This window comes from Eretmochelys imbricata, chromosome 8 (assembly GCF_965152235.1).
Source record: "Eretmochelys imbricata isolate rEreImb1 chromosome 8, rEreImb1.hap1, whole genome shotgun sequence".
Classification (NCBI taxonomy): domain Eukaryota; kingdom Metazoa; phylum Chordata; order Testudines; family Cheloniidae; genus Eretmochelys; species Eretmochelys imbricata.
The window spans coordinates 78,593,433-78,621,204 of NC_135579.1; the positions used below are offsets into that span (position 1 = coordinate 78,593,433).

General features: G+C 43.2%; 1 protein-coding gene across 1 annotated transcript in view; it reads left to right on the forward strand.

Moving 5' to 3' along the window:
- Positions 1-6,362: 6,362 nt before the first annotated feature.
- The window catches only part of COL24A1 (collagen type XXIV alpha 1 chain), a 248,411-nt gene continuing 227,001 nt past the window's right edge, over positions 6,363-27,772 (forward strand). Inside the window, exon 1 of the mRNA XM_077825362.1 lies at positions 6,363-6,656. Within this exon, the coding sequence (XP_077681488.1) occupies positions 6,363-6,656 (294 nt within the window). The remainder of the gene's footprint in view (positions 6,657-27,772) is intronic.

Sequence of the window (27,772 nt, forward strand, 5' to 3'; positions counted from 1 at the left end):
TACAATGGGCCCAGTTCTCATTTACACTAAGGTCCCATTACACCATTCCAGTAATGTACAGGGGCCCTAAACAAAATGTCATTTCTTTAGTACTATATAATTCCTGCCTTCTATATGGTAGCTTGCCTTGCAAGGGATACTAGCCTGGTGCAGTCACTCAGGAGAGCACAGACTACAAATATTGCTTATCTCTTGCATGGGTGGCACACCAATGGGAAGAAAGAAGGTATTTTGTGCTCTCCCACCTTGTACACCCTCAGAATGCCAGACACAATCCTCCCTTTTGAGTAGGAGTTTTGTGATTTATGAACACTTGCACTTGGGACTAGTATGCAACTACCAGATTCCTTTCCACTTTTGACCAAAGAAGCATTTGAATCTAAGAATAACATCTCACAACCGAAACTAACTCCCCGACAACTGACATCTTAATTGCAGGAAAACCCAGCCAGCAACCAGCTCTGAGTGAGACCAATGCAAAAATTAGACATGGTGAGACAAGCATAGAGATGATCTAGTTTGAGAAAGAATCAAGGGAACAGATAGTAGGCATCACATTACCAGCATTGTGATATCAATCATGACTGCTGAAGACAGTGGAAAATTGTGTGAAGGGAGCGTTGGGGGAGGAGGGCCAGTATAGAAGATCATTGGCCATGAGGTTATTAGCATTGTTTATCATCAACAAAAAAATTATCTGGGCAATTTTGCTCTGGAAAATTGAGGATGTGCTTGATTACACTTTTCAGCTGGCACTAAAATGACAAGCTGTCTGAGATCAATGATCAGTGACATAAAACAGATGTTTGATTTCTGGAGCTAGAATTTGTGAAGCCAGATAATTGAAAAGAACTGGCATAACACTGTGGGACCTCTGTGCAACTGTGAAAGTGCTCTTTATGAATTAACCCTGAGATCATTGCAAAATCAAATCTCTCTCTCTCTCTCTCTCTTTCTCTCTCTCTCTCAAGAACACATCAGATCTGATCTGTAATGAAATGTAAAGCATGCCATTGTGAATAAGTAGATAAATAAAGTAAGGACAGTGCAGTACACTGATTCCCTATTGGAAATTCCAAGGAGGAAGTGAGGGTACTCACAGACAGAACGAAGCATGTGGAGTATCTTTGGTCAATAGAAAGTTGTTACATTTATTATTGATCGTTCACAGAAGTGTGTGTTTAAAATGTAATACTTATTCTTTTTCTTCAAAAAGAACAGGAGTACTTGTGGCACCTTAGAGACTAACAAATTTATTAGAGCATAAGCTTTTGTGGGCTACAGCCCACTTCATCAGTACTGTATGTGTATATACTATATGTTCCATTCTATGCATCCGATGAAGTGGGCTGTAACCCACAAAAGCTTATGCTCTAATAAATTGGTTAGTCTCTAAAGTGCCACAAGTACTCCTTTTCTTTTTGCGAATACAGACTAACACGGCTGCTACTCTGAAACCATTCTTTTTCTTGTTTATTTCAGAATCCTTGATTATTCCTTAGAGTTTATTGATTTGTAATCCATTTAAAGAAGGAAGATAGTAGGGATAAATTAGATGAGGATTGGTAACTCCACTTTGTGGGATTAATTGAGAAACTATTTATGTATTTTGTTTAACAAGACTCTTTTGCCAAATTGTATAAGATAACATGTCTGCTTTGGAATTTTAAATAAAGTGAACTACTCCACCTAAGGGTCTGATTCCTAAAACCAGAATTTCTGGTTTTGTAATTTTTGAATGAATGGAACTCAACTTCTGTCTCTCGCTCCCCATTCACCTACAAAGTAATATTGTTATATTCATAGTTGCAGTAGTGAAACACTTGGGATTGCAGTGATGATATAGAAGTATTACACAAAATCTCAGTTTACTGTGCTCTGCAGTTGTCTTGGCAACTCTTAAAATGTCAAAAATAAATCTCGGCCTTTTACAAGGTAATGCTAATTTATAACTGGTCTGCAGAAATAAAAGGAGTACTTGTGGCACCTTAGAGACTAACAAATGCTCAGATAAATTTGTTAGTCTCTAAGGTGCCACAAGTACTCCTTTTCTTTTTGCGGATACAGACTAACACGGCTGCTACTCTGGTCTGCAGAGATCATTTAGGCTAATTATTCCACAACTGTACAAATAGTTATCAGTTCAAGATATCTGAATCTAAGGTATTTTTAGCTACAGCCTCTAGACGTTACAGGGGACAGTTTTAAGAAAATGTGGACATTGGCACCCAATCCACGACCTCCCTTGGAAGCCTGTTCCAAAGCTTAACTACCTATATAATTAGAAAGTTTTTCCTAATGTCTAACCTACATCTCCCTTGCTGCAGATTAAGCCCATTACTTCTTGTCCTACCTTCAGTGGACATAGAGAACAAGTGATCACTGTCCTCTTTATAACAACCCTTAACATACTAGAAGATTGTTATCTGGTCCCACCTTGGTCATCTTTCCTGAAGACTAAACATACCCAGTTTTTTTCAACCTTTCCTCATAGGTCATGTTTTCTAAACCTTTTATCATTTTTATTGCTCTCCTCTGGCCTTGCTCCAATTTGTTCACATCCTTCCTAAACTGTGGTGCCCAGAATTGGACATAGTACTCCAGCTGGGGCCTTACCAGGGCTGAGCAGTGCAGGACAATTACCTCCTGTGTCTTACATAACACATGCCTGCTAATACACACCAGAATTATATTAGCTTTCTTTTCTTTTCTTTTTCTTTCTTTTTTTTTTTTTTTTTTTGTAGCTGCATCACATTGTTGGCTCATATTCAGTTTCTGGTGCACTGTCACCTCCAGATCCTTTTCAGCAGTACTATCACCTAGAAAGTTATTCCCCATGTTCTAGTTGTACAGTTGATTTTTCCTTTCTAGGTGAAGTGCTTTTCACTTATTGAATTCAGACCAATTCTCCAATTTGTCAAGATCATTTTGAATTTTAAACTTGTCATCCAAAATGCTTGCAACCCCTTCCAGCTTGGTGTCATTTGCAAATTTTATAAGCATACTCTACTCCATTATCCAAGTCATTAATGAAAATATTGACGAGTACCAGATACTGACCCCTGTTGGACCACCTTAGATACATAAGAATATAAAAACATAAGAACAGCCATACTGGGTCAGACCAAAGGTCCATCTAGCCCAGTATACTGTCTTTTGACAGTGGCCAATGCCAGGTGCCCCAGAGGGGATGAACAGAACAGGTAATCATCCCCTGTTGCCCGTTCCCAGCTTCTGGCAAACAGAGGCTAGGAATTGTTCCTGCCCATGCTGGCTAATAGCCATTGATGGACCAATCCTCCATGAATGTATCTACTACTTTTGTGAACCCTGTTATAGTCTTGGCCTTCACAATATCCTCCCAATACACCCTCCCAATTTGACAGCAAACCACTGATAACTACTCTTTCAGTACGGTCTTTCAGCTAGTTGTGCACCCATCTTATAGTAAATTCATCTAGAACATATTTCCCTAGTTTGCTTATGAGAATGTCATGTGAAACTGTCAAAAGCCTTACTAAAATCAAGGTATATGGAACACATACATGATACATGCCTACTGCTTCTCCCCTATCCATTAGGACAATAATCCTATCAAAGAAGGAAATTAGATTGGTTTGGTATGATTTGTTCTTGACAAATCCATGCTGACTGTTCCTTATAACCCTGGTATCCTCTAGGTGCTTACAAACTGATTGTTTAATAATTTGCTCTAGTATCTCTATAGATACTAAAGTTAGGCTGACTGGTCTGTAATTCCCCGGGTCCTCTTTTTAAAGATAGGTACCATGTTCGCCCTTCTCTAATCCGCTGAGACCTTTCCTGTCCTCCAGGAGTTCCCAAAGATAATTTCTAATGACCACGAGATTGTTTCAGCTAGTTCTTTAAGTATTTTAGGATGAATTTCATCAAGCCGCATAGACTTGAATACATCTAACTTTGCTAACTATTTTTTAACCCGTTCTTTCCCTATTTTGGCTTGTGTTCCTTCCCCCTGGTTATCAGTACTAATTGTGTTGAGTATCTGGTCACCATTAACCACAGATTTTAGTGAAGAATGAAACAAGATAGGTATTAAGCACTTCAGCTTTCTTGATGTCATCAGTTATTAGCTCTTCTTCCTTGCTAAATAGAGCACCTACACTTTCCTTTGTCTTTCTCTTGCTCCTAATGTATTTAAAGAACTTCTTCTTATTGCTTTTTATGCCCCTTGCCTGATGCAACTCATTTTGTGCCTTAGCCTTTCTGATTTTGTCTCTACATACTTGTACTGATCTTTGGTATTCCTCCTTATCAATTTGATCATATTTCCACTTTTTGTAGGATTCCTTTTTGATTTCAAGGTCATTAAAGAGCTCCTGATGGAGCCATACTGGCCTCTTATTATTTCTTATCTTTCCTTTGCATCATATAGTTTGAAGTTGTGTTTAATATTGTCTTCTTGAGGAACTGCCAGCTCTCCCAAACTCCTTTGTCCCTTAGGCCACGTCGACACTACCCGCCGGATTGGCGGGTAGTGATCCATCTAGTGTAGATGCGATAAATCGATCCCCAATCGCTCTGCCGTAGACTCCAGAACTCCACCATGGCGAGAGGCGGAAGCGGAGTCAATGGGGGAGCGGCGGCCGTTGATCCCGTGCCGCGAGGATGTGAAGTAAGTGATTCTAAGTCGATCTAAGATACATCGACTTCAGCTATGCTATTCTCGTAGCTGAAGTTGCGTATCTTGGATCAAACCCCTTCCCCCTCCCCCCCCTAGTGTAGACCGGCCTTACATTTTTCTCTCATGTGACCTTACCAAACAGTTCTCTGAATTTATTACAGTTTGCTTTTCTGAAGCCCATTATCCTTATTCTGCTGCTCTCACTCCTTCCTATCCTTAGAATCATGAAATCTATCATTTCACGATCACTGTCACCCAAATTGCCTTTTACCGCCAGCTTCACTACCAATTCCTCCCTGTTGGTCAGAATCAAGTCTAAAATGGCTGTTCCCCAGTTACTCCACTTTCTGAAACAAAAAGTTGTCCCCAATACTTTCCAAGAACTTACTGGAGATTTTGTGTTTTGCTGTATTATTCTCTCAACAGATATCTGGGTAGTTAATGTTCCCCATTACTACCAGGTCCTGTGTTTTGGATATTTCTGTTAGGTGTTTTAGAAATACCTCATCCACCTCCTTTTCCTGATTTGGTGATCTTTAGTAAACATCACTCCTATTTTGTAGCCCTCTTATCTTTACCCAGAGACTCTCAATTTGTCCACCTCCCACCTCCTTCTGGACCTCAGAACACGTGTATATAGCCTTTATGTACAATACAGCCCACCCTCCCTTTTCCCCTGCCTATCCTTTCTAAATGAGCTATACCCTGTATAGCAATATCTCTGATGCCAATTAAATCATAATTTAGCTCAGGAGGAACTGGAAGTATTAGTACATGTTTGTTCCCCATACTCCTTGCATTTGTGTACAGAGATCTAAAATGCTGATCAGATTACCACACTGATCTTTTCTGGTTGTTCCTTTGATCCTATTGTACTTTCCCATGCCCTCCCCCACTCCCAGCCCCACCCTGCCAAAATCTAATGCTCTGTTAATGTCAACGTTTTTATACTTACCTGTGGGCTTTTGTCACCTGCCCCCATTGAATCTGATTCAAAGCCTTCCTCATTAAGTTGGCAAGTTGGTACCTGAAGATGCTCTTCCCCTTCTTGGTCAGATGGACCTCATCTCTTCTGGGAAGAGCATCACGTGGTTGAAGAAGCTGAAGCCCTCCGGGTGACACCATCTGCACACCCATGCATTCATCTCCAGGATGAATGAGTTCATGCCTGGATCCTTACCCTCAAATGAGAAGATGGACGAGAACACAACTTGCTCCCCTGACTCCTTCACCGTACCTCCCAGATCCCTGTAGTCACTACTGATCTGCTAAGGGTCAGACTTGGCAGTATCCTTAGTGCTCACATTGATGAGCAGCATAGAGTTGTAATCAGAGGTGCTTATCATTATATCTACTAGATTGCATGTAACATCAGATGTACAAGAGTCTCTACTGAAAATAGCAGATGTTAGTGAAGAACAAATTGAGTGAGTTGTGAGAAGTGCACTTGATTCTGATGAGGGACACAGGTTCTTCAGCCCAGTCAAGAAATCTGAGATCAAAACATTTGCTTACATGGCCAAGAAGACAAAATTTAAGTCTGGCAAGAGAGAGGGCACCCACAGCAGCTATCACTCCAAAAATTCTTTTCCACACACTCCTGTCCTTAGCCAGACTCAGAGATGATGTTTCAGTGGCAACTGTTCTTAGTCACCCAGTAGGATCTATGCCTATGTCCCTCTTTCAGGCTAATGGAACAATGAGAAGAACAGATAAAGCAGAATTAGGGTATCAGCTAAAAGGTCAAGCTGAAAGAATCCATGTGTTAAGAGCATGCAACAAAGAAACCACAGTGTATCTCAGAGATGCCATTGCTGTCATGCAAATGATGGTTGGAGACAAATATCACACATTCGATGAATTGGCTGCTGAGCACGTGAGGCAGGTCCCAAAAGGATTTGACAGAGCTAATTCTGTAATCAAAGTCTTTGACAGATCTGACAAGAGATACTCTGTGAAAACTGCAGAAAGACAATACTGGACGGGATCTAAGGTTAGATTCCAGAAATACAGGTAATTGCCTCCATGGAAAAAGTTTCTAAACATGGCATTCAACAATCAGTCACATGTAAAATTCTTCTGTGAATATATGGTTCAGAATGCACCTGAGAGTGAGTGAGTACACACAGTACAAACATGACTTCTTGCTGAAGGCTTTTGCAATGGTGAAGTAGCAAAGTCCATCACCAGTATAGGTGTTGAAGAAGCACAAGACTTGTATAGACTCAACGGAAGTGGACATAAGGATGCTTCTGCATGTTCCCATATGGCTTTTGGGTCTCTTGGTGCAAAGGAACTGTAGTAATTAGATCACTTGATTCAGATGCTTTAATCCTTGCTGTTCACTGCTTTCCAAAAATGGAACACATACATGATATGTGGATAGAAACAGGCACCATTACCAGCACAATTGACAAGTGTCGCTTCACACCTGCGCATGCGATTTGTGATGCACTCACTCCTGACTTCTGCAGCATACGTCCTGCTGCACAAGCATTAACAGGATATGACTTTGTGTCATCCCTATTTGGAATTGGGGGAGGGAATCTGTTTAGTGTTGTCAAAACAAAGGGAGCTTACCACTTTAGAGATCTTGCCAAATTGGGAGAGAATCACAGACAAGCCTCAATTTCTGCAGCAAGGAAGCTGGTTGTCGTGTTGTGTGTCCAGAGTGAAAAAGAAAAGGAGATCTAAAAAGACCTGAATTCTTGCACCTCAATCCAGCTTAAAAAGGGACAAGTCACTGGTCAAACTCCCACTATGTGAGGACAGTTTTGAAGAGCATGTCAAAAGGGCATCTCGGCAAACAAAGACTTGGATGTCTTTGCACATAAGTAAATCCAGTATTGGATCACCATTGCAACGCTGATGGAAAAATGTGGATCATGAACTACTTCCTGTATTTTTCGAGCGCCCAATGGCATCTGACCCTGTATCAGAAGGTGTTAGTGCACAATCTTCCCTGCACAGAATTATGTACTAATGCCAATTATGTAATTATGCCAATGCTAAGGCAATGAAGACTCTGGTAACTCACGCACTCTCAACAGGGGTAATGATGAACAAGATGATAATTACAATGTTGACTAGACATTTCACCAGTATTATTACATTTCAATGATACTTCTACAAATTTATTATTTGATTTTTGTCTTATCCTTTTGATTGTTGCTGTGATGCTTTGAGATCACAAAGAAATCCAATTTTATGTCTTGAAATATTCATAGTCATTAAATTAACAGAAACAAATGTAAATATTTAAAGTGGTTATTTTTAAATGTGTTGATTTTTATCCCTTTTTCTATGGTAACAACACCACTTGACAACCTCACATCATACTCCCCGAAAAGTAGACAAAATAAGCTTTCAGATGATGTGCATGTGTGGTACATTAAGAGGGTACATTAAGTCAACCAATTTTGTGGTGTCGGCCATTTGCCTATACAGAGAGCAAAACAGAGATTAAATTTGTTGGGTAGCTCTGAAAAGAGATTTTTCCTTGGAACATTTAACAGGTTGTATGCCAGTTTCCTCAGACTTTTTTCCCACTATTTCACAAACTTGGCTTCCTCGGGCCATAGGGCTATACCGGACAAGAACTCTGATACTCCTGCCCAGTTTTCAGCAGGAAATCCTTTTTCAATTCATTTCATACTTCCCCAACTACCCCACTGAACTCCACAACATGAAATTGACATGTTTAGGTTATAAATAACATTAAATCATGGGAAGGGATCTTGTAATCATTTTAATTCCACTTCAAGAGTAGGACAAATTGTCTGAAAACATGTAAGGAAAATACATCCAGTTTTTTAATGTATATTTTAATTGTTAAACATCTTTCCTCCAATAACTAAGATTCTCCTTGTAAAGGCAAGCAAGTCTTTGTCATCCAATAACAAACTCATTTTGCAATAAAATTTCTAAACTGTTTTCCTCCATTTCTGCGATGAATGCATGACAATGTGTCAGCATACTTTATGTAAGACAAACCATCGAAATGTAACAGCTAAGGGTTAATGTTCATGGTGGTAGGCTGTTTGTATGTCATGCAATCCTATAGCAAAGCTAAAACATCTGATAACCATAAATGCCATTATTGTGAGTACACTCCAATGCCATAAACACTTCTTAAAATTAGAAAAGGGATCCAAGAAATTCAACAAAATATATTGGAAAAAAGAAGGGATTTTTTTTTTGCCTCATCATTACTGGAATGGTCTAAACTGCAGAGCCCTCAGACTTTCCACTCCAAGGTGGTTGCTTTGAAGGCTGTGCTTGCATGAATTAGGGTGGATATAAAAAGTTATTTCCCTGGTGGAGCACAGGTAAAAATTATACTGTTCCACAGGAAAGGAGTGATGTAATAGCATATAAATACTGTCACTAAGGATTTAAATTTATTTTGATTTTTGTGAGCTGTGATTGTCTAAACTTTTTCATACTGTATAAAAAGAAGAAAAGAAAAATTGCAGTTTGCACATGCCCAGTAATGACTTGCTAGAGCTTTGTAAATAAATTCCTTGAAGATTCTGTCCATACTGGGCATGCTCTAACCTGTGGAAGAGCAGGACTTTCCCTGTAACTGCAGGTCTGGGTTTTTGCAGATTTGTGGGGGGGATGGGTCCATGCACCTGAACTGTTTCTCCTGTGCTTTTAGTGATCCCCGAGCTGAACCCAGACAGCATGTTGGAGGAAGCTGCCTAGTCTGAATACAGGTTACAAGATGAGTAGATTGGAACAAAGAGTCTAGGGAATCGGTGAAAGAGGCGAACTGGGATTGGGAGAGGGGTCGGTGCAGACTGGGATTGTCTGGGCAAACATGCTGGGACTAAGAGCTGGGGGAGTGACTGAAGGTTGGGCCTTGGGGAGGCAGATCAAATGAAGAGCCAGGAAGGGGGAAACCAGGACTGTCTGGGAAAGGAGACTGGGAACAAGAAGCTAGAAGGTGAAGGGGAATTTGGGAATGGCTGGGCAAGGACACTGGGACTGGGAAAACCCTGATTCATCCCCACAGCAAGTCCATCCTGTACATGGAATGAAGCAGGAGTCTTCTAGGAAAAATAGTATGTGATCACTTAATTAAAGGCTGCACCATTGTGCATATGCCCAAAGGAGGTGAATTAAGACAGCACAGGTTCCTAACGTCTGAGCTATTGACTTTATAATCTTCATAATGTTACTTTAATATAGGGAAGTTTTGTGTATGTGTAATATAAATAAAGATTATGTATACAAATAGTTAGTCATACTCATCTGGTGTTCAACTGTTTGGACTATTTTTAGGGCAACAGCTGAAGATTAAACAAACCATGAGGATTTTATAGTTCATTGTATTAAAAATTCTTCTCCTAGCAATTCTGGCCTGATGGATCTCATGTTTAATCTGAGGAGGAAAACTCCTGCTTCAGCTGTCCATCTTTTCTCTCGACTCTGTTTCTAGAGATTGTTGATTGGTTGGTTTGGGATTTGATTGTTTTTTTTTTAATTACCCTCCACTTTTTGAGAACATTCAGTGCCATCAGATATGCTTTCTCTGGGCTGAAACCATATTGGAGCTACTTAAGGGCCCAGTCCTTTAACCCTCTTGAACAATACTCACTCTTACACATAATCCAGTTGAAGTCCGGTTTTTTTCAGGATCCAGCCCATGTCTACACTGCTGTTACCCAGGCTATGAAAATAGGTTATTAAAAATACCATGCTATGTTGATACTACAGCTGTAAAGGATTTTTAAAAGGTAATTATACTACAACCTTAAAAATATCAGTGTTGAAGAGCTACACAGCCAATGTATTTTGGTCTACTAGCTCCGTGTTTTCAGCTGTCTGCTGTTTTGAGAGGATGTCTACTTAAAGAATCCACTTGGGAGTTTCTGAATAGAAACTTGTTTTGCTGCAGTCCTACATGCCTGATCTATAATTCTTAATTTAGAAGTTAATTGCCTATGGTACAAAAATGAGTCATGCTAGGAGATACTTTTGACTTTCTCCCTTTGGATTCTGAGGCAAGAAACTTTGCTAACCCATAAAGATGCCAAGCTCCAAGGGTGCTGGGTTGGTTGTGGATTTTTTTCCCACTGTACAAAGAACTAACTAGCACTGAAAGATTTTGATATCAACATGTTTATTCCAAAAAGGAAGGTGGGAAATGCTGTAACTTCTATTTTAATTAGTATACACCTATTGAACTTGCAAATCATGCTACAGTTTTGGTGAGCTTTGTCAACAGATATCATTAGCAGTAGATTACTAATTTCAGTGATCTGTAGCAGTTGTTTTTTGACGGTTCCATATGATATGTACACAGTGTGGCAAGACAAACTCTTAGGCTGTTTAAAAATCACATTGAAATGCTTCAAGTGTAGAGTGACTTACTTCAAAGATCAGAGTAATTGTCTGTTAGTCAATTGTTTGAAACAACTGGGTGTTTGACCTTGGACAAGTTACTTAAAATCTTTTGTGCTTTGCTTTCCCTGTGTGTAAAATGGGGCAAATACTTATTCACCTTGCAATTTACTTTGAGGTTTTAGGAAGAAAAATGCAAATTATTTCATCATTATTTTGCTCTGTTTCATACTTGGGACTGCAAAAATGGAGCTTACCCAGCCACCTTGATTGTTTCTATTTGGCATCATTTCTAAGACCACAGACTGTAGATTTTCTGTGATTTTTTTTCTCTTCTGTGATATTGATTAAAATAGTCAATTGTTATTAAAAATATTTAAAAGACCAACTAACCAAAGTTAATCAAACTTATTGCTAAAGACAAACAGTTCAATACAAAGAGCAGACATACATAGCCTCCTTCTGGTAAGCGATTCACAGTATGCTGACCTTACACAGAAAGTGTGCTTCAAACCCACTTTTACTTATATTATGTTATTTACAAGCTAAAAGATCCCTATAGTCATTTAAAGTTGAAATTTAACCCACTACTTTGCCAGCTTTGCCTTTGGTATCTCCCTATGCTTTCGTGTATCTTGTTTTGAATACTACATTCCAACTGTTGATGAGCCATTAAAGTACTCCCTAACTGGACTTGGTATACAGTATTCATTCATCTTTGCTTTGACAGTTTTCCTATTTTCTAGTGCCAAAGCTGACTTCATCTTTGCAAAGTGTTGTGGGATATTTGACGTGTGAACAGAATTGTGGGAAAACCATAATAGATTAAGTTAACATAACTTCCCAACACCCCCATATATAATGTGTAGTATTAATACTATGGGAATATCTATTTTGGTGTATACAATGCTTAATGCATATGTATTGACTAACAGTGATCTGGGAGTAATTTTTGACTATGTTTATATACGAAAACTTGCATCAGAATGGAGTTGGAAATACAGTGTGAGACACTGACGTCGACTCCAGGGCAGATAGTGCAGAGCTGAGTCTTTGCCAGATCTGAACACAGTACCTCAGTTTCCCTCCTATTGCCAGGATATAATTTGGCAGAGGCAGACTGAGAACTTCTATTGGTGATTGCAGTGGGAATGCCTCAAAGTCAGAGGAGATTAAACTCTTGTAGCTTGCAAGATAGCACTAAAAAAGCTATTTATTCCGCAAAAACCTGGAAGTGAAATATTAGTTTTGCCATGAGAGGAGGTGGAAATGGTCATCAAGAAAGGTTTTTTAGGAGTAAGGAACTGGGTTTTTTTAAAGTTAACTATCCCTTCCACTGATTCAGAAATGGCTTTTTTTTCTCAAACTCTTCCATAGAGAATAGGCCTAGAAGATCTGATTTTTTAGGTTTGGGAGCCTAGCAGTGGATAATTGTCAGGGTGTCCATGCTTATTTCTCTAATAGTATCAGCGACCTTTAATACTACATGAGTTTTGTTAGCTGGTTGGCAGAGCCAGGCTGAGGTGGAGAGCCTCACTCTAGATTGGTTGTGTCTTTTCTCTTTTTGCCAAAGCGTGTTTGTAGGCAAATGTTTATTTGCCCCAAGGGGTCTCCTATGTGGGTTTTTGCAACACTCTCCATTTTCAACACTTCTGTTCATGTCTGGGAAGCCACTGGGGAAGATTGCAAGATAGGCTGGGTGGCAAAGTCATGACTACATGGATGACCACTATTGCTGACTTGGTTTTGTCAGGCCTGAATGGTGCCGTGGCTGTGGCTTTCAGTTGCTCATCTGAGATTGGGATTTGAATGACATTCAGATAAAATGGATATGGTGCTGGCCGAATGGGAGAAGGATTTTGCAGGAGTGGTTTCTTCCCCCATTTTTGAGGGAGATTGCCTGCTATTATCCCAAGAGGATCACAATGTTAGGGGTATTCTTAGACCCATTGACACGTCTGAAACCTCAGCTGGCATAAATGGCTGATAGCACTTCTATTTTCATCTGTGCCAAGCTAAATATTTACAAGCCGTTTGTTCTGTTGCTTTCCATAGCAGCAGGTTCCTCTAAACTCATAAGGATTTCTTTGCATAAGATAATGTTGACCTTGTCGGTATTACGTTTCACTCTGTCCAGTCCCTCTCCCAGCTTGGTTCAGGCATTGGTGGAGAGCCACTGACAGCATGGCTCCTAATGGAACCATTCCTGTCATGGGAAAGAGGGTCTGAGGAATTAGCACAGTTGCCTTGGCATTCTTTGTTTGCTCTGAAATGCATGGGATTTCCCCAGGGATTTCTGATCTTCTACTGGCTAGATTTGCATCCCTACTCCCTGATGGGAAGATTTGTAGGAAGATCCACTGATTGAGACCCCTGTTGTTCTCTGCTTCTCGCGACTTTCTTGTGGAGGTTATGATTTGACCATGTGAATACAAATTCTCTATCAGATCCAAAGATTCTAACTATGTGTGTTTTCGGTACAGTGAATATCCCAGAAAAAAGCTTATTTCCAAACAATCCTATCCACTGTACTCTTCTCTGGGTTACAAATTGCTCTAGCAAGGATGGGATGAAGAACAAATAAAGATTAAAATCACCATTTTCTTTCTGGATCCTTTCAGGGCTCTTCCTTTGCCAGTTGCAAGGAGGTTACAGATCCGCACTGTGAGATGGAAATTCACCATGCCTCTCTCTAGGCAGATTGGCCTATTTGTCAGATGTAATGATGTGGGTCTTCTGGTCCATTGCCAATGCACTCTTAAAATTCTTACATTGCAGTTCCCTTCTTGCATCTTCTCCCCCTCCCTACCCATTGGCTTATCACTTTTCTAGTGTTTCCTGACCAACTTTTTTCCTTCCCCTTAGTATTTTCTTGAGTGTTTGGCTAGTTTTCTCATAGATCCTGGGATGGCACATGCTACACCATCACTTAAATAAAGCCTCGTAGTATCAAGTATAGAATTTCCTCTGCATGGTTTGTATTAATAGTGTGTCTCAATCTTTTCAACAAGTTTTTACTCAGCTTTATGGTGGTTTTTTGCTACTTTTGAAGCGGCTTTATGAATTAGTGTTGCCAGGTCTTAGTAACAATTGCAAGTATGTTGGCTTCACTGCAACACCTTTCTCAGACTGAATCACAGGAACCTTGTGGTCTGGAACTTTTGCTTTCTATCGCAGTTCACTGCTCTTTTCTGTGCTTTCTCATTCCTTGCTGGGTATATTCCTTTGTTTTTGGTTCTAAATGAATGTCTTAAGGAATCTCAGTGCTGCTTGGCTATTTTGCCTTTGTGATACATGCCACATTTAGTATACAGGCTTGAACTCAATCTCTGTTCTCTCTCTCTCGGTTTCTGATGTTGTTCCTGCAAGACAGAAAAATACATTACCCTACAGTCTGAACTCAGAACAATATAACTGTATGCTAATTACTTTTCCAGTTTGCTAATAGAAAATTTAAAGGGATAGAATCATAATAATAAGTCATATGTATTGTGCTCATTTTAAAGGCCTTTCCAGACTTCTAGTCAAAATAAAACCAAGAGTCAGAAGATACTGCATTTCATACTAATTTCTTTAATAGAAAAAAATGTATGTAACTAGAGTTAAAAAAAAAAAAAACCCAAGAAACCTGGGTTAGTTATTTCAATTCTGTTCCTTTCACATTCTACACAGAACTGAAATGTCTTAAAGTTTTTAAAACTGGAGTCCATCTTTTTAATTTAGCCAGTTAATTTAGCCATCAAAAACATCCTTCCATTTCTTGGATTTCCTAAATCCATATTTGATAGCTTGACAATTCTTTCTTTTACCAGAGCAGTGTTATCTACTTCTTGGCTGCCACTGATAGAATTCTAAATAAACATTTTGCTACATTACGTTCCAATAATTTAGGTATGTAGCCTACCACCATGTATTGTGATGTACACGGAAAATAAATCTCCTAAGTGGCCTCAATTGCAGTGCAGATCTGTTGCCAAAATTCCCACATTGTGGGACTGAACCAGAAAATATGTACAGGTCCCCTCCTACTCCCAGTGAAATCAATGGTAAAACTCCGCTGGATTTCCGTGGGAGAAGAATCAGATCCTAATTGTGAATCATGGCCTATACAATGTCATGCCCTACATTAATGGGGAAAAATCCTATTAATTTTGTGTTATATCAAGGTCTTGGAAAAATTCTGACCATTGCTGTCTATAGAATTTCCTTTCTAGAAAGAGAAATCAGCTGTATGAACCATCTTCCATACCTCAGACGAGTTCGCATCATCTATGAGCCATCCCTGCTCTGTGCTTTGAAGAGTGGAGTTTAGCAATGTGTCAGTGAACAAGTTGGTTCATCAAAGGAGAGAACTGCTAGAAAAAGAAAAGGCTGAAACAGCCTGCAGCCCTGGAGGAAAGGCAAAAGCAATATTGAGAGAACTAATTTTAGATCCCAGTAACCCCAGGATTTGCTTGAGAGATAAGATAAATCAGTGATAGACTGAGGTCAAGGAGAAATGGCAAGAGATACTGAAAAACTGGAATTGGGAAAAACTCATCTTAGGAAGTGCAACTCAAATTTCACTGTCAAGCACAGTTTTTATTGCTCAAAAGTATACAGACCACTATATATAGTTCTGGAGGTAAACACATGTAACTGGATTGCTTTACACATAGGGGATTTTGTGCATTAAAACATGTCAAAATGCATGGAGAAGGCACATTGAGTAAAGGAATAAGGCTGTTATTGATTGATTTTTAGTACAGTATGGTGATTAATACATGATTTGCAGTCTATTTGAAAAACAGGGCACTGGACAAGGAGTTGGGAGACCTGGCTTCTGTTTTCAGCTCTGCTACTGACTTGCTGTGTGAACTTGGGCAAGTCATTTGATTTCTCTGTACCTCAGTTTCACCATCTGTAAAATGAGAGTAACTGTTCTTATGCACTTCTCTTTTGGGAGCGGTGGGTGAAAAGTGCCGTGTAGATGTGTTATTTTTCAGTGATATTAATTTAATAATAAACTGCAGAATCACATTAGACACATTAAAAATACAAGAGATGGTTGGCTGCCTGTACAAGTGAGGAACATCAGGGGAAGTGAGAAACTACCTCACAGCCTCACCTGAGTATGGACACAGCTAAATCCTACCCTGTGATGTGGGAGTGCACTGGATGAAACAGGGGCAAAAAAAGAGGGTGCAAGAAAACCCTTTTCCTGGCCCCCATAGCCACCCCTGAAGCTAGCTATGCAAATTGAGGGGACTCATGAGCGCTAGTATGTGTGAGGAATGGTGCACCACTCTCCCATGAGGACATAGTCAAAATCGTCAGCCCATGGGTATGCTGTGAGTATAGTAAGCTTTAGATATGCTGCTCCTTTCTCAGCACAACTATGAAGTGAGTCCAAGGACGTAGTCACTCTGCCCCATCTTGCCTTGTGCTGGCAGGATGGCTCCCATATGCACCAAAAGCCCAGCACTGCTCTACTTCCGGTCAGTGTGAAGGACAGGATTGGTGCAGTATTCAACCTTCCCCCAAGGTTTTTTTCCATTACTTTTTTATATCTGATGTTAAAGAGTTAAGTCACATTGTTTAAAAACTCTGGTTATATAGCATCCAGTTTAAGTGGTTCATAGATTTCTGCTAATTCTTGGAAGGCATTTTGCAGTGCCAAATGCAAGCTCTAATGTACCTGTTTTAGCTCAGCTTATTGCAAATACACAAAAACTAATTGCTTGACTGGTTTTGCTGTAGTTGTTGGAGATCATTCAAGTGGGGTTTAAAATGGAAATGCTAACAGAACCTTCACTACAGAACTGGTAAGGCCACCACTATAATACTCTAATGAACAGGCATTATGCCCACTTTAACAAACACATACATAGCCATGTTCTGCGGCTGTTTTTTTTTTTTTTTTATGAAAGAAATGTGGGTGGGAATACAATATGTTGTCGGCTTTTCTCACCTTCCTTTCAAAAACTGAAATAAATAGGAAATATCATGGTAGCCAGTGGGACAATATACATTTTGGATGTTTCCAGATGTTGAAATAGGAATATATGTGTGTGAAGATAAATGCTTAAAACTTTCAGATAACTTTTCTAGATCCACCTTTGTTCCCTGGAATTGTAGCCCTTGTTAGTGCAGAAAAATTTTTAATATCCTCACTCAAATAAAACTTCAGCTAAAGTTAATGGGAATTTTGCCTGAGTGAGCACTGTGGCATCTGGCCATTGGTCTTTGTACTACTCTTTCTGTAATGTATATAGTGCACTGTCTTGTATTATTCAATTCTATATCAGGCATGTTTTGGAAGGCAGGTTGACGCTATGTAAGATAACACCATATAATATATTGTGTTACTGAGGCAAGGTAGGAACATTGGAAAAGAAATGAAAAAGACAAGAAGGCAGAAAAGGGTGTCCTCTTTCTTCTGGCATTATAGAGCTTCCAAATTACATCTGTTCTTCATACATTTTCCAGAGAGAGTTTTCTTAGATCCTGGTTTAATTACATCTGAGATGCAAAACCTCCAGCAAACTCATTTTTCTCTATATATCATTTCATCCTCTTTTTTCCCCATTCCCCACATATTATTTGAGCCTACATCTTTCTGCCAGGACTTTGCTGCTGAACCCCAGCAGGAATCTAAGCAGATGCTAACCATTTAGGTTTATTAAATACATTCGTCAGTTTTATGTCTCCCATCCCCTTCATTTTTAGCCTGACTGCTCCACTGCTAATCCGTTTAGGTAACATGCAAACAAGCAGATTGGGGTAAGGACTCTGAAAAATTCTGGTATCATTGATTTGCTCCAAAAAACAAAATGAAACAAAACCTCCCCTCTTTATTAAATTGGTCATACTTAGAAAGAAGGAGTCATTGTATAATGAAAAGGAGACTTAGCAATGTCTCTTTATTAAATGAGTAAATATAAGGTGACAAGGCTGTCATGGAGCAGGACACCGGAGTTTAGGCATGGGCTTCAGTCAGTGGGAGCTGGAGCAGGCCCATGACAAGAAAGGGAAGTACACTGCTGTTATCCGGGCTACATTCCGCTCCCATGGACGTGGATGTAAATCAGAGGGGCTCTTCATTACTTCATTGGCCTTATTCTCATTTACCTCGGTGTAGAGCTAAATCTGCCCCCCTGACAGAGGCTTCGGGGGCGAGAGCAGGGAGCAGAAGGAGCAGAGGGGAAAGGAAGTGTCTGGGGAGAAAAAGCAGAGGGCGAGAAGGAAGGCGGGAGCAGGGACACAGAAGATGCTTTAGGAGGCCACCTCTGGACAGATGCGTGCGAGAAAGGATCACAAAGGCTGCGCGGCGCTTCTGGCCCTCCAAGAGGTGCAGGGCTCCCAGGACAGCCGATGCAGCAGGCGGCTGCTAGAACTTGCAGACAGTGCTGCGGCCGAGGGGGCGGCTGCGGCGGCAGCTCCCTCCCCAGGCGGGAACCCAGAGACCGCGTGCGCCCCGCCTCGGGCCAGGCGCGCGCTCTGCGGGGCTCTGCGCGGCTCGGCCAGGGCGGGCGGGGGTGAGGCGGGTTTGATGATGTAATCGCAAATCAGGGAGCGGTGAAATTTAACACCGAGCGCGGGTGGGGAGGGTTTGCCTTGGGTCGGCTGGCGGCTCTGCTCCCCAGCCAGAGGCAGGCTGCGCTCAAGGCTGCGCGCCAGTGCATCGCCACTAGACATCTCGGGCGCTTTGCAAAGGCTCTGGTGACCTGGGCACTGTTTCTTCACCACGGCCAAGGATTTCTCCGCAGGTCCCCTCCCGGCCCGCCCCATCCCCGCAGCGGATCGTCGAGTCCAATGCAGGGCTCTGCTGTACTTGCAAAGGCTCCTGTCTCCGAACCACGTGTGAAGCCGAGCGCTCCGCTCCGGTTTATATTGATGCCATCCTCTCCCTGACTCCCTTGAGAGTGAAACCCCAAGTCACGCCCCTTCACCATGCGGGGGACGCACTAGGGCTTGCCAAGAGCTCGGAAGGGACCTCCGCTCTGGGGTGATTTCATGGACAGTACCTGAACCTTGAGCGGTTTGGAGCTGGCTTCTGTTTTCGGTTAGATCTTCGCTGCTCGGACAAATGCAGACAAATGCATTTAGGAGCAAAAAGGACAAGGAGTGGAAGCATCTCTCCCACAGCAAAAACGTAAGTAAGAGCCCAGCAGTCAAGGGTGTGTGTTTATGTGTGTGTGTTGTGCTGGGGGGGGGGGTTGATAGCTCGCTGCACACACAGCGTACGTCTTGTCAGTGTCTGTGAGCAGGGCAGGCGGTTTATTTTGGAGCTACGCGTTCCCCTTGTCTTTGCAATTTGTCAAATGCCCCGTTTAAAAGGCCTTCTGCCAGCGGGTCTACAGACGGTTTATGTTAAAGCAATCAAGCCGCGCAGAAGGAAAAGTTTATTGGCACTTTTCCCTCTGCCGGCTAAAACAGGCTTCGCGGACTTAGCGACTTTCAGGTCTCCCTCCCCCTTCCGAAATGAGTTACGAGATCCACTAATCTTAAAAACCAAACCAAACCAAACCCCCGAACTGCCAGCTCCTGGGCTTGAGATTTCCCCACTGGAGGGAAGAATTGTGCGCTCGGTGCGTTCTCCAGGGTGGGAGACGGAGGAACGGTGCTCGCGAGTCTCGGGTTAGCCTAGTCGGGAGAGAGCCTCGAAATGCTGGGTAGCAGTTTAGGGGGTTTCCGGAGTTACGAAGCGAGGAGGTTGGGGCAAGGGGTTGATAAAGAGATGACTGAGTGCGTGTGTTTGGCCGCAGCTTCCTTCTCCTCCCGAGGACACAACAGTCGTGCAGGAGCTGCTGCTGGGGCTGTGAACCCCGCAGGGACACACGGGCTTTGCCTCCGGGGCCGGGGAGACCGCGGTGGCTGATGTTGTTGTCACTCGCTGGTGAACTGCTGCTGATGGAGAGCGGGCAATAAAGTGAGGGAACTAAGGGGAAGTGGTATTTTGCCTTCCTCCCCAATAGGGCAGACCCTGGCGTTATTTTTAGACTCGAGGATATGCTCAAGTAGTTTTTTTCCGACGCACTTGTAGGGGGAGCTGCTCGTCCGTAGCTGCAGCCCCCCTCGCCTGTTCAGGCTAAGATTGATTACTCGGGCTAGTGGCTATTTAAAGAGTCTGCAGACACGAACCGGTTCGTAGTAGCGTTTGTGACGCCTGCAGCCTCCTGGCGAAGAGCTTGGCGGGGGGGGGCGCGGAAAGGTCGCAGATCAGCAGTTCGCCGCCGCGACAGGGGAGTTGCAACGACGCCCTCGAATACTTGTATGGGGAGGGACGGCAGCCCATATAGGAGGCTTCCCCCCCACACACATGTTTACATGCAAATGATGCCAGAGACCCGGGTGGCAAAACATAGGTACAAGTGCTTTCTTCTGGTGCATCGTAGTGACAGTCTCTCCGAAGAGCGGGCAGAAGGAGACGGGGTCCGAGGGGGGAGGTTTGGGGGTGGGGTGGGGCAGATGCCTGGCCGGGAAGGGTGCGTTACAAACACAACTTTGTGTTGTTTAAACACGTAAGGAGGGGTTGAGATCAAGGCAATGAATCCGATCTGATCACTCCGGCCGGGCGCAGTTTGGCTTCGCTCCGTTTCTCCTTCGCAACCGACCCGCGTCCCACCGGGCCGCCCGCCTCGTTCATTTCGTGCGGAAGCGTCTGCTGGCCCCGTGTCTGTAACGAACCGCTTTGGCGGGGCGGGTGGTTGCCGGCGCAGTGAGCCGCACGGCAGGGCAGGCGGTGACTTGCCCGTTTCACAGCCCGGCGGTGGGGCTGAGGCTCCGTGTTTGACACGCTCGCTCCCGAGGAGCCAGTGCGCGTTGCTGGCATACGGGTAGCGCAAGCGCGCACCGACAGTGGCAGGCGCAGCATCGGCGAGCCCGCCTTGGAAATGCCCCCTCCCCGGAGACCCAGTCACCACGGCGTCCGAGCTCCCTTGCACGTTCATGCCCGGGCCAGCCCAGCTAGGCGGGCGGGGGCTGGGACGGTTTGGATAGTGGGGGTGCTGCCGATGGAAATCAGGACTTCGGCACCCCTCGCGCCAGCGCACAGCGCGGGGTGCTCGCACTCAGCCGCCCCCCGCGCCCGCTGGGAGCCCCCGGCGTGCGGCAGGGGAAAGCCGCTGCGCTCGCTGCTGCTGCCCCCGGCTCTGCTGGGCCCGGGGAGCGGAGGGGCTGGGCGGCAGGCACGGTGGGGGGACCGGGGGGGGGGCGCCGGCGGAGGAGGGCGCGGCCCTGGAAGAGGTCAGGCGGAGACGCGGCCGAGCGTGGTGCTGCTGCTCCCTGGCACACCTGCCGGGGGCCATAGCGGGGCTGGGGAGAGGTACTGGGGGGGTGGAGGGGAGCCTTTGGGAGGCGCCGCGGGAATTGAAGGGGGAAGCGGGCTGAGTGGGGGCGCGCAGGGCCCCTCAGGGCTGTGAGCGTGGAGTCCTTGCTTTGCCGGCGGCCGGTGCAGGCACCCGTTCAGCTCCCCGGCCCCGCTGCCTGGGAGCACCGCCGAGTCCTCCCAGGCAGCGCTGATGGCTCAGTGGAGTGGGGCTCCCCCGGCACAGACCCTGCCCCGCGGGCTCGGTCCCCCCACAGCCCTGCTCCCCCTAGCTCCCTTGGCCACTCAGCGTGCGGCAGCATAAGGGGGACCCCAGCAGCACCGAGGGGGAGCAGGGCGCTGTGGGGAGCGTGGTGGGGGAAGCGGAGAACTCCCTGGTTCCCTAGCGCTGAGCTCCTTGATGAGCCCCCTGTGGTTTGTCATTGCACAGTTCCTCTAAACTCTGCTCCCCCAGCTCCTAGCTCAAGCCCGCTTCTCCACCTGCACAGCCCAAATCCCCCTCCTCCGTTGTCCCCTTCCCAGCAGCCACTCCCATAATCCCGACAGATTATCCCGGTGCCGCTGTCCATGCCTGCTTTCCTGTATGCTCTCTACATCCTCCCTTGTCCAGCTGTCCCCTCCAGCGCCTATACCCCCCAGCCTCATGCCCCTTGCTGTGCACAATCCATCCACACTACCTGCCCCTCCCTATGCCCTCCTAATTCCCTACGACATTCTGTTTTTCAGTGGGAAGCCCAGCCTGGACGGGGTTATATGTTACCAGGACTGAAAGGCTGGGGCCTGTGGGGGACAGTGAAGTTGTGTGGGGTGGGGAGCCTGGAGGCAATCTGGGCTGTATGCAAGGGTCCAAGAGGGTGTGTATGGATTGTGGCTCTGTGGTGGTTGCTGCTTGTCAATGATGACTGCTTGCTGTGTGAATAACTATCGGAGTTGACAAATATAGTATTTATTAAAAACCTGGAAAATTCTCACTAACAAACAAAAACCTTTGCTTACAGCTTAGGTTTCTGAATTACTTAAAATCAAGGAGATCATGAGGTCAGGTAACCTATCTTGTAATGCCTGCTTACTTCCACAACTTCACTTGCATTTGCAACATATAACTACCACTGTGCACACATCAGATTCCTCTGTGCAGCACGATAACATACAACTTTATGATTTCATACTTTTTCATATAAAAATAACATTATAGACTTTACCAGAGCATGTCATCAGTCAAGTTTATGTGTTAACCTAGTTGTGGTCTGAGTTAAGGTTGCTTGTAAATCTGAGTGAACAATGAAGGCATTTGATGTGTACACTGTGACTAGTTACATGTTGCAAGTGTAAGGGAGTTTGTTGTGGAGGTGAGGGATCTTTGAGTGATGTTTCGTTATTAAGGCACATGAATGTAAATTGCCTTAATTCAGGATCTTCTTGATCTTTAGTGATTGCGTTGGTCGGATTTCCCCTTTAGCAACCTTAAATCTAAGGTAACAGATTTTTTACTGTGGGATTAAACAAAATTGTAGAGGGATCTTAATGCTAGATAAAGGCAAATGCATTTGTTAAAATAGTACAACAGCACAAACTGAAGTTTACCTAATTGTGTCCAAAACTTGTGGTGTTCAGCTACTTTGAGCGCTACACTAATGCAAATAATACTATAAGAATAATAATTGTGGTTTAAATGACTTTTGTTTTTTAAAAGTCCAGACACACTGGGTACTACAGGATTGTCTCTGGGTTTAAGCTGAAGTAAAGATCCTGCTCTGTATCCTGTCACTTTAAATTCTACCCCTGACAGCTGTTTAAGCATGAGGGGTCCCTGTATCCCAGGCACTGGCTTAGAACTGCTGCCCACTATTTCTTACTAACTGACCAAATTGCTCCTCCAGCCCCCCTTCCCAAGCCCTGCATTCAGCCCTCAGATGGATTCATGGGTAATTCAGGGCTTTGCAAATTGGGTCCAGATGGGGAAAAATCTGAACGATTTGAAATGGGATGGAAGAGTTTGAAAAATCTCATACATTTGTGTAACACAGCAACATGAAAGTAGCAGCAGGGAAGGAGTTTGGCTTCTTGGGAGGCTGCTGCTGCTGGGACACTGGGGTTGGTTTGCACATTCCTGGCAAGGGAGCTGTCTTCCCCTGCCCAATAGCCTTGTGTCAGAATCAGTAGCAACCCATCCATTAATAAACTTCATATATGTAGCCAGCCAGGGAGAAAAGTATTATAGGAAGCTCCACTTGGCAGGGTTTAAACAACATGACATATTTATCCAAGATAGTTGTGTTTTCTTAAAGGGCAATGAGAGAGAGAGAGTGTGAGAGAGAATGTTTGTATTGAGGGGGGTTTATCTCAATTAGAAACAACAGGCAGATGCGTACCCTCTAATGCTTGGGAGAACTAAGTGTAATTCAAGAGCCAGATCCTGCTTGCCTTACACACAGAAATAATTTTGGGCTGAGTCTAGCTTACTCTCAGAAATAGTTCCATTGACTCCAGTGAGTTTACTTGCAAGAGTACAGTTAGGGTATTTTGTCCCCAAGTTAGCTGAGCAAGTAGAGAGAATAAGCACCTTCTGGCATAATGTAGTGTTTGTGTTAAGCAAGCAAAGGCTGCATAGAAATTACACCATTTTTTTGCCATCTCGAAAGCATAATTTGAGGGGATGCTGTTCGGTCAAATTTGGCTCCAGTGTTCTCTGTGCAGGGTATGCAGTAATGTACCTGATCGTGCATTCCTTGCACTTGCAACCTCCCTTTGAATTCAATTGACAAAACCTTTAATTCTTAAATGTGAACCATATAACCCTATAATACTTTTATTTACTGACTTTTTGCATTTGATTAGCTGCAAGTCCTGAATTGTTGTTTTATTTAAATCTTATATTGGTATCACTGTCTATAAAATGAAAAAAACCCCTAAATTTATTAGTGAAGAGGAGGATATAGAGGAATACTTTCATGAAAGGCTTTCCTTGGGTAGTCCGAATGGAAGTATTTAAGATACTGTGGATAGCAGAACTGGTTAAAATAAAAAAGAATCCGGTAAAAAATTCACAAAACAGTTGTAGAAACTTATTTTCTTTTATTTTCCTCTGTTGTTTTATTCCAAATGTTGTCAACATTAAAAAAAAGTTCTAGGTACATGTTACATGTGTTACCTTATGCCAAATCCTATTTGCAGTGCACAGCCTGAATAACTTGGGTATTCATAGGGGAGTTGTGCAAGCGCTGGGGAGGGAGGCATCTTTCCTCCAAATCCATGGTGGAGTAGCAGAACTTCTCTCAGGCCACTGCTGCAGTAGCCCTTGTGGCTGTTCTGTTGCAGCACTCTTCCTCAGAGAGGAGAGGACTGGTACACTGGCCTCATCTCATCCCTGGCCTGCTGCCCATTCTCGCTCTGCCCTTGCAGTGCAATCAATCTGTGTGGAGCTACTCTCTGCAGCATGCAGAAGTGTGGGCCTCCTGCAAAAGTTCCAGTCATTCTGCCCCCTAGTCTTTGCTGTGCAATGGAACCACACCGATTCCATTGGACTGTGGGAGGCAATACTGCTGTGAACTGGGGATGTAGCAGTCTGAGATGGAAAGAGATTGTGGAGGTTTGGATCACTCCATCTGTGTTGGGTGTATGTTTAGTCCCAGTCAATTGATTCTAGGCTTGTTATAATATGGAAACTGCTGAAGTCTTGATAATTGATCATATAGCAATGAATGAAGATCTGGTGCCCTTGTTGGTTCTTCTCGATCTATAAGATGCCTTCAACATCACTGACCGCAAGGTGCCATCGAGTTGCCTGAAGAAGTTAGCAGAACGCAATGAGGTTGCGCTTGAGAAGCTTTGCTTCTTTCTTTGGAGAGATCTCTGAGGTGGTAGTGGGCAGATGCCCAGGTCTCACATTCTGTTGCCCCTCTTGTTTAACATGGAGATTGGTCCACAAGGGCAGTTACTGAGGATGTACGGGTTGCAGTATGTTCAGTATGCTGAAGATACCCAATTGTCAAACTTCATTTCATTGGACCAGTCTGTTGTGATGGAATGACTTACCAGGTGTCTAACGACAATTGGGAAATAGACCAGGGCTAGCTGACTGAGACACCAATCATGATAACATTGAGATAATGCTTGTGGGCTGAGAAAAACAACTGAAACAAAATGGAGGAAAATATATCAGCACCTCTGGATCAGTGAGATGCATCTGCAGCTTGTTTAAGGTTCACAACACAAGAATCTTGCTGGATCCCTAACTGCTTCTGGTTACTCAGATAACAGCAATTTCCAAAAATGCTTTTTTCTCCTCTGAGCTTGGCAAGAATGTTGAGTCCTTTTCTTTCTGGTGTGGACATCACTGTGGGAATCCATGCTTTTGTCATCTCATGATTGGATTATGATAGTGCAGAAACTGCTGATATGCTTGTTAAGCAAGCAGTGTTTCACCCTGGGAGAATATTACTTCTGTGATCCATGATCTACACTTGTTAAGAAATTATTTCTTGGTGACGTCTAAGGTGTTGATTTCAACCTATAAAGCCCCAAATGGTTTGGGTCCCATCACCTTGTAAGACTGACTCTTTCCCCATATTATAGCTATTGTTCCAGGCACTCAAGCTAATAGCCCCCGGTTGAACTGGGTATAATAGCCAGGAGGTGACTGTGAAAAGTCTATGGTTCACTAATGCACTCTCTGCTTGGTTGATCGGAGCCTGGATTTGATGACCTTCAGAATGCATTGAAACACTTACCTACTCTCTCAGGGGACTGAGCTGGAGTTGAAGAAGGAAGTTAAGATGGAAGCCATGCTGATGGTTGGAAAGGATGTGTGGGAAGTCTGTTAAGATTTAGTATTATGGTAAGATTTGTGTTCATAATGTATGTAATGTGATGAGAGCTTAAAGTTGGAGCAAAATGATAAATTGAAGTCTGTAATGAATGAATTTTAATAATACTTTAACATGTTTTAAGGGAGGTAAGTATACTTATCAATTAAAACAGAAAATGCCTCTCTCCTACAAAAACATATTGCCCTGTTTTGTAGGTCTGAAGCTGAAATCTCACAACAGATGCTTTAGAACCATTGGATTAAAAAGAAATGACTAATGTAAATATAATATGTATGTGCAACCAACTCCCATCAGGCATGTATCCCCAGGTGGCGGACAGGGGAACATCCTGCAGGTATATTCAGGGACGGCCCGTCTATATATATGAACTAGGCGGTTGCCTAGGGTGCCAAGTTAAATGGGATGCCAAATTTGAGGGAAAAAAATCAAATTTTAAAAAAACCCTTTTCTTTGTTTATAACTGGTTCACATGTAATAAATAAGGTCCATAAGAGAAAAGTAACAGCTTTAATGCTTACTAGACTACTGTGATGATGTCACACTCCAGGCAGGTAACCGTGAGGAAGGGGATTACTTTCCAAACAACCGGTGGCGGGTTATAACGTTGAAAAAGATCATTTTGTGTCTGTGTAAATGCTGTAACTAACTGTTTTAATAGGTATGTGAGTGTATGTTACTAGTCATTGAACCTTTAAGCAGTGAAAAGACGTGTTGGGATGGCTGCAATGTGGTTTAAATGACCAACCATGTGGTGGGTGTGACAGCCATCCTTAACGCTATCATGCTTGCAGTCGGGAGCACAGTATATAACAATATTCAAATGCCCCATGGTGGAAAGAGGAAAAAGAGAACCCTGAGGAGCTGAGTATTGTAAACGAAAGGCTGAGAAGGAAAAGGACCAAGCAAAACAGCAGGGATACTTCCTGAAATATCTTCTCTTTAATCCAAATAAAGATGGAAGCAGTTTACAGCATCCAGATGAAGGAATTTAACTTGGAGAGGAGGTTAGCTCACATCCGCATGGAAGCAGTTTGGACATCAAGATGAAGGTATATTACTTTGAGAGGAGGGTAGCTCACATCCACAAAAAAAAGTTTGGTTTCAGAGTAGCAGCCGTGTTAGTCTGTATTCACAAAAAGAAAAGGAGTACTTGTGGCACCTTAGAGACTAACCAATTTATTTGAGCATAAGCTTTCGTGAGCTACAGCTCACTTCATCGGATGCATAAAGTGGAAAGTACAGTGAGGAGATTTTATATATACACACAGACCATGAAAAAATATACATTATAAGGAGAGTGATCACTTAAGATGAGCTATTGCCAGCAGGAGAGTGGGGTGGGGGGAGAGAAAACCTTTTGAAGTGATAATCAAGGTGGGCCATTTCCAGCACATTTCCAGGAGTTAACAAGAACGTCTGAGGAGCAGTGTGGAGGGAGGAGGAATAAACAAGGGGAAATAGTTTCACTTAGTATAATGACTCAACCACTCCCAGTCTCTATTCAAGCCTAAGTTAATTGTATCCAATTTGCAAATTAATTCCAATTCAGCAGTCTCTCGTTGGAGTCTGTTTTCGAAATTTTTTTGTTGAAGGATACCCACTTTGAGATCAGAAATCGAGTGA